This window comes from Thermobia domestica, chromosome 8, assembly GCF_964235325.1.
Source record: "Thermobia domestica chromosome 8, izTheDome1.hap1.1, whole genome shotgun sequence".
NCBI classification, from domain to species: domain Eukaryota; kingdom Metazoa; phylum Arthropoda; class Insecta; order Zygentoma; family Lepismatidae; genus Thermobia; species Thermobia domestica.
The window spans coordinates 96159079-96167472 of record NC_137461.1 but is presented as its reverse complement, the minus strand read 5'-3'; the positions used below and the strand labels follow the sequence as shown (position 1 = coordinate 96167472).

The following is an 8394-nucleotide window of genomic DNA, read 5'->3' as shown; positions in this document are numbered from 1 at the left end:
CTACGGAAATCAGTATTGAAACTGGAAGCAATGGTAAATCAATTACTTTTGGTTTTGGTAGAATGTTGCGGGTTGTGACGATAGGGTCTCTTCAGACACTAAATGGATTGCACAAAAGTACTTCCCAATGTCTATTACCGTTTTCGTTCTTTGGCGACAAACGTTAAAACTGGAACTGACTATTTTCAACTATTTCTCGTTTGAATAAAGGTTAATATAGAAGATAGAACCTATTCGTGGGACAATGAATCATATGTTTAAAAAAAAAAAAAAAAAAAAAAAAAAAAAAAAACCTACATCTCGATATTTCTTATCGTCTTGGCTCTGTGGAAATCAGTATTGAAACCGAAAGTAATATTAAATTTTGATTTGGTATTGTGTTCGGGATAGTCATGGTAGACTGCCTTAAGACGTTGAATCTTTTTTTTTTTTTTAAAGCGCTTCTCGCTGGGTTACTGTTGTCGTTCTATGGTGATAAACGGTGAAACCGGAAATTACTAATTTGAATTCTTCCGGTTTGAATAAGATAACGGAGGAGGTCAAATCTATTCTTGGGACGCTGAATCGATTGCAGAGAACCGCTTTTCCATATCTGTTACATGTTTTGTTCTAACACCTTTCGACAGACCGACTGATATAACCGTTCTATAAGACTTCCGACACTTATGCATAGCATAGTTTGGAAGTCTAATAAGTAATCCATTACAGCAAAAAAAAAATAAATAAATAAAATAAAAATAAAATAAAATAAAATAAAATAATGAGTGGCTATGAACGACATAGTTTTTAATGCTATAAAAAAATCGTTTTCTCTCGATTACCCTCATGCATATCGTTTTGTTGAGCACGAAGTGATATCTTTGCAGAATATTATCGTTAAGTGAATGATAAATTTGGGCTATAAGTCATTACTAGGGCAATCCAAAAGCATAAAAAGCACTAAAAGCATAACAGCAATTTACACATATGGTTGGTATCAAAATATATAGCACAATTTTTGGAAAATTCTGTTCAACTGTAAGTTTAACATACTGTATTAATATTTTCTTTTAAACCAATATTTACAATGCAAAAGCATTGAGAATATAACAATGCAACAATGAAAAGCTTATTTTTATTTCTGTAAACTTTTCGGTGTAATCCTTTGATGTGGAGAAAAGAGAAAAAGAAAAGAAGAAGAAAACTTTCCGTCAACAATGAATAGTACACAAGAACACCACACTATATTGATATGTGTACCTCTTGAACTTGAGCACTTTCTGTACTTTTAGGAGCATCCTTTACTTTCCCTTTCTGTATATATGCACCTATAAGGCGCACACAAGTGATACAAAAAACTGACTCGAGTAAAGCACATCTCTTTACAGTGCATTAAGTAGAAAGTTCATTAAATATGAAAGAAACTGGTTGCATAAAGTATTAATAAATAGATCAAGATATTTAGAATATTTAATGTAAATATTTTACATTAGTAAAAGTTAGTAAATATTTTACATTATACACGATTAATATAAAACAACGACTGAAATTACCAATAAAGCATAATAAAGCATTATTTGGAAAAAATAAAGCATTATTTGAAAAAATAAAGCATAATTAAACAAAAATAAAGCATAATGTGGGTTGCTCTACTCACTGACAATATTATACGTATGTTGATATTTTGCTAGTGGCATAATGAAAACCTTGATTAATGTGTACTTTAGAATCAATTTCAACTTAATGGATCGAAAAGCTACTGTATTTGTATCTGCATTAATTTTTAGATTTAGAAAAAGTGTTTTCTCGAATACTAAGCGTGAGAATGTACACTAATTCGTATAATTATATTCAATTCAATAATATCTATAGTTATTATGTATATATGTCTCAACTTTGAATACTTTTAATTTCTTTAAACGCTAATTGGCGTAGAAGATCCGAATTCGATTCCCGGTGGGAGCTCATGAAGTTCGGATCCCAAGTTAAGTAGTATGTCCATGTCTCATATAGCCTCGCTGTTGAACAGGACTACACCCGGATCCAATTCAATCCAATCAAGTTAAACGCTAGTACTTTAAAATGTTCTTTTGGTGTAAATTGAATAATGTTATTGTATATTCTGTGTATTTCTTTGGAGAATTTAACATTCTGGGGCTTAGCAAATATTCGAAGGTTTTCTCTGAAAGAAATGTCCAAATCGTAGAGAAATAGTGTTTGAGGAAGTTGGCGTGAATGACACTGCTTTTGCTCTTGTATATTTTACGGTCATAATCTGTTTGTCATTCCCTAACTGCTTCTGGAAGTATTCGTTGAAGCAGTTCGCTCAAGTAGCAATGATGCTTATTCTCGAAGAAATATATAAGAAAACAAAATTACGACCTTCTAACGAAATGTTCGTCACCCATTTTGATTTGGTAGAATATCGAAAATATCAAGTTGGCAACTCTAATGCTTAGTTTTCCTTTTTTTCTTTTCTTTTCTTTTCTTTCTTTTCTTTTTTTTTTTAATGAGAGAGCAAAATTAAACAACCTTTCGTTATGCGTGTAGTGTTCTTTGTATGAAATGAATGTTCTCCTTTATTTAAACAGATTTTAGTTATTTGCTGTACCTGCATTCTTTGGATAGTGAAGAATGAGTAATCAAGTAGGTCTTAACAATTTTTCAGAATGTGTGGATCATTCCGTAAAAGAAGCACGAAGGAAACGTTAACAAAAGTTTTGATTTCACCTTTTCCCAAGAAATTTCAATATATTGGCGGTTTGTGAAAGTAGTACAGCGGAAATATTGGAAAACCACGTTGAGCAAGATCGGAGATATGAACGGGGAAAATTTTGTACCTCCGGGACCGGAGTTCCCCCTTTTGGGTAAAAACTCTGAAATCATCAGTACTCTTAAATATCATTTGATCTATTTCAAGAGCTCAAAAATGGCTTATGCTAATCTTTTCTATAATACTCGTTTGCCTGGATAATAAAATTTTATAACGAAAAACACACTTGTCCCAAGTATTAAATCCATTAACATTTTTTTTTTATGTTTATTTCAGGCTAGAAGTATGTGGTGGATTTTTACAGTGGTAGCCATTGCTCTCCTCATGTACCTGAAGATATCGCAAACGAAAAAACGATTACCTCCAGGTAATGATTAAAGCTAGAAATAGTGTTTAGAACATTTCTATTTGTTTATTGGAATATTGTGTCTCTAATTATGATATAATTATTAATAGGGAAGCAAGTATATACTAAAGAATAGACGAATGACTGAATACATATATTGACATTCGATTAGTGAATACCAGGTGTATACCGTGTACAGTGGCGTATTTAGGGGGGTGGCTATCGGGCTCAATCCCCACCCGAAATAAATTTGTTACATGCAAATCTTCATTAAAATTTGTCGGCACTCAAAAGGAAAAATATAAGTGCTTATTCATGTGTTGTCCATAGTCCACCACCGAAACAAAATCCTAAATACGCCACTGATCGTGTGTATCAAAAATAATGGGGCTATAGGTCAACTATGTTATGAGGAAAGATGGGAAAAAACGAAAAGAGAAGAAAGTTATTGGAAACATGTGGTTTTCAATCTAAAATTATTATTTTTTTTTCTAATCGCACCTGCCACTTGGGTTCCACTCTGGTAAAGCATCCTATGGTAAATAAGACAGAAACATTTCCAGTTCTGCAACTTGTTCGAATGGAATGTAGAGGCATGACAAAATAATATGGTGGACGTGAAGATTATATGTGGGGGAACTTAGAATACCTTAAATCCGTATCCCAACTACGTTTTATTGTTGGTATGGTGAAGGACTAAGAGAACAGACTACTGAATTGACAACTTTTTTTTTTTCATTTAGCATTGGGCGTCTTATTCATATGGGGCCCAGACGATACCTGAAATTGGAAAAAATCCACCATTCTAAATTGAAACCAGCTATTTGCAATAACTTTCCGGTTTTTCGTGTCTTTCCTCATAACGGATTTGGCTTATGAGTCCAGATTTTTGATACACCCTACATATATATATATGCACTATAGCACACACACATATACACATACATACTTACATACATACATACATACATACATACACACATACATACATACATACATACATACATGCATATAGCACACATATTATTTCATAAGTGAAGTCTTGACCCGACTACGATAAGTCCCATAATTTTGGAGCTATGGATCTTTAAAGATCTTGCATCGTTTGGCCTAATCCTCGTTTCGCCTAACCAATTATCTGACACTTTTATGACAGATAAATGATAAGATTTGTGTCCGCCATTTTAGGCGAAATAAGGATCCTCGTTTGGCCTAATCCTCGTTTTGCCTAAAACGATGGACTATAAAAAAATCGCGGAAATAAAACTGGAGGGAAATTTGGAAAGAATGTTCCCTACTATATGAACAACTGAGAAATATTTGATTTAACCATAACTAATTTGTAATTTAGAAAATGCTTTGAGAGTTGTGTTAGGTTATTTTTCCTTACCATTTTGAGGACAGCTTATTAGATATATCTCTCATTTAAATTTAATGCTTTCACAGTGTGTATAGTGGCTATATTTGAGATGAGAGAAAAATAATAAGTTACACGTAGTTTATTTCCTGTTACTAATTTCGTTTAAACATGAGTGTTATAGTTTGTAGTTTGTTTTCAGATATCTGATATTGTTAAATAATACTTACTGCTAAACAATTTCTTAAAGGAAATATAGTTTGCGTGAGTATAAACCGGAATATGTATTTTACATTTCTGTTTGTTTCGTTCTTATGTGGATGTAGAAGATATTTTATTGTGGGTTTTGCTGAGGATTTCATACTGAAAAGGGTGAGTAAGAGGGAGGAAAAATCGGCAAAAACACCTCTTACACGCTAGCCGTAAGAAGAAAAAAAATTGGGAATTCTAGCTCTAGACAGGTACTAAGATCGGACAGCTATCCTCTGAAGAAAAGGCATAACTATCCAGAAATGAATTTGCAGAAGGATTTCTTAGAAGAGAGAGACTGGGTGAGGGAAGGTGATTAGGATATTGATAGGAATACCTTCATTTCGACGTATGGGATCAAAAGCTGACATTTCTCGATGATCAAGACTGATGTCCACAGGCTCGGCTCCTTGCTCTCTCAATGGCTCTTGTGCTCCGTTGGTGTCGATATAAAATCAATTAATCAATAATAGATCAATCACTGTCAGTCTTTAATGTGGGCGACAGTACAAATACACATTCTTTCACAATATCAGCTTCAACACCAGTGACGACGCCAGAGGGGGGGCAAGGGGGGCGAGCGCCCCCCTAGTAGCTACTTCTGCCCCCCTGACTGCCACCTACACTGCCCCCCCCCCAGACTCCTACAATATTCAAACATTCTACATGTAGTATTTTATCAGTATCATAACTAATTTCATTGTCAAATTGTAGTCTACTTTCCATACATTTACTATGTGGCAGATTAGTCCTCAATCTTTCTTCTTTGAGCGTCTGGTTATGCACACATATTTCTTTTTTCTAATTTAGCGTCTTTTGAGGTAAATTTTAGTTATACTTCTTTCTTATGATTTTTAATTATTGTGCCTAGCGAACAATAGTAGATTTGGTCGACTTGTTTTCTTCTCATTGGATCAACTTCGATTGGAAACAAAAGAAAGGTAAAACCAGTTATTGTTTGTTTGTATTTATCCAGGTTGTTTGTATTGTATTTATCCAGGTTTTAAGTCTTCAGTTTCATATTCTGTTTTATCCACAAAAAAACTTATATTTATCCAGGTTTGAAGTTTTCAGTTTCATATTCTGTTTTATTTAAAGGTTCTATACTTCTTTTTTCTGAAACATTATTCTCGGCTTTCAATATTCAGAGGATGTGCTTATAACAGCTTAGTTTTCAACTACAAGGGCTTAATTTTTTGAAGGGGATAAAAAGTGTTGTGTTTTCCCTTCCTGCAAATTATAATAATAAATTTATGGAATTAAATTGATTCCCAATAAAACGTATTGTCAGAGTGCTGATCTTTAGTTAGTAATTGGTTTATACTAGTGCTCCCTTACGTATTTTGTTTCGAAGTACTGACGTGACGTCTGCCATATTGACTAGGAATTGCTGAAAAATTCGTAGCCCAACCCAGAAGGAGTGCACGTGGAATAGTGACGTTTTACTTCTTCTACACTTTCCCGATAGTCAATATACTACCTTGTACAGGGCTCCAGTTTTTGCAGAAAAGTTAAAAAATCTGAAGATTTCCTCGCACCACTATTCGTAGCACTACCCCTATCACATCTAAAATGGCGTCCTTTCAAGTGTTATTGAAGTTTGGGAAATAAGTACACGTAATAGTTATACGGAGCTAAATCTACAGAATTGGATAAGAATGATCTAGTCCAATGGCTCTCAAACTTGCTATTACTGAGACCCATATTAAATAATAAAAAGGATTTTGTGGCCCACTTACTTTAATTCAAATACATTGACATTCTACGTAATGGTGGTATATTTCAAAGCAATTACATTTTGTAAATAATATCTAATTCCAGTTCGTTCAATAAGAATTCATATGAGTGATTAAAATGAAATATATTTGGTGTATGTTGTGAAAGCTCGAGCAACCACGAATGTTACAAATTAGGGTTCGATGCTTAAATTTTAATACATGAAAAATTAACTGTTCTTTTTTATGTCTATCGTAAATATGACACTTTCAAACTAAATTGTAATGTAAATTTATGAATGTAGTGACCCTGCTGCTGCCGTGTCGCGACAAAACGCTGTAACTTGAGTTACATTGTTTTGTCGCTATAAGCATTTATGAATTTCCCCCACCGATACTTATGTTCACCAGGCCCAGCATTGAGCTGAGTCAAATACTTTTGAAAATATACCAAAGAGAATTTCGATATAAGTAGGAAATTAGCCGGTCTGTAGCGACTTTACGGCTCTTTTTCTCAAAACTGCTCCGCCAAAGTTAGTGTTTTGTCGCGACAGGGCAGTGCTGGTACGAGAAAATCAGTCCGTGACGATCGAGCAATTGTAATGTAAGTGTATTTCTCAATGACTCTATCATATGAAATTGTAATCATGTGCAAAGGTGGTGAAGGTGTTTCCGTACAAAGGTAACACAAAGCTAACGCTATTCCAGACGCAATGCCCTACCCCGTGACAGATTTGACTCACTCACTTTTCATCCTAACTCAGCTTCTCTACTGACTGTATAACAGAGCGGGGATCTGAGTAACAACTTACTCTTCACCTCATTAACAAACCCTTCCAATTTTTATTTTCTGAATGGTACTTTACAACGTATGTTTTACATCAAAATAAAATGTTGATAATTAAAAGAAAAAAAAAAAACTTCTCGCGACCCACAAAAAAACTGCCTGCGATCCACCAATGGGTCGCGACCCACACTTTGAGAAATATTGATCTAGACATTGAAATCCTAGATTATGCAATGTCAGTTGTGTTCGCAGGGGCTTGATGGACAGGTGTATTCTCCTGAAGGAACAGAATTCCTTTCTTTTCATTTTCCGCGGCGTTGAACTTTGAATTTTTCTTTCAGTTTTGTAAGTAATGTAGAGAATCTGGATTAAGTGTCTGACCGTTGCGGAGGTAGTCTATGAGTAGGATTCCATACTTATCCCAGAAGAACGTTGCAAACAGTTTCTCAACCTACTTTTGTGTCTTGAACTTCTTGGGGCGATGGAGAAATGAGTGCTACTACTCCATTTACTGTTGTTTCGATTCAGGATCAAAGTGGTACAACCATATTTCATCTATTGGTACTATTCGTAAGCGAAATTGATCAGCATTACAGTCAAATTGGAAGAAAAGTTCTCTTAATGCCGTCACTCTTTTATTCTCCTAATAGATATTTTGGGAACCCATTATGCCGAGAACTTGCGCATACCCAAACCATTCTGAATTATGCTACCGACGAGTTCCAAAGAAATGCCCAGAATTTCTGACACGAGTTTTGCTGAGAAGGTAAAAACTGAGAAATCGGAGTGCAGCCAGACCTCAGACTATAATAAATATATCGTGAGTTTACTATACACTTTAAAAACTATATAAATAATAGCTTAAATTATTTTTGTCACTCAAAAACTGGAGTGGCCTAGGCCCTCCGGTCCCGGGCTATATCCATCACTGGCTGAAATTCTGCAATTCTTAAGAATAATGTCACAAATTGCATCCATGATTTCGGGAAGAGTCACTGCTTTTAATCATCCTGGATGCAAAGCATAATTTGTTGAGAAATCGCCACGTTTATACTAAGCCAGTTACTTCTTCACCACTCTATATAACGGAGGAGTGTCCCGTGGTGTTTCACTGATTTCCTAATTAATTTACTTCGGTGACTTTCCTTGGTGGAACAAAATTGTTATAACAGTTAGTATCTGGATGTT

General features: G+C 34.6%; 1 protein-coding gene across 1 annotated transcript in view; it reads left to right on the top strand.

Annotated features, from left to right (window-relative positions):
* The first annotated feature begins 2974 nt into the window (after positions 1-2974).
* Positions 2975-8394, top strand: part of LOC145692223 (methyl farnesoate epoxidase-like) — a 40593-nt gene continuing 35173 nt past the window's right edge. The window contains exon 1 of the mRNA XM_081767520.1: positions 2975-3119. Within this exon, the coding sequence (XP_081623646.1) occupies positions 3038-3119 (82 nt within the window). The 5' untranslated portion in view covers positions 2975-3037. The remainder of the gene's footprint in view (positions 3120-8394) is intronic.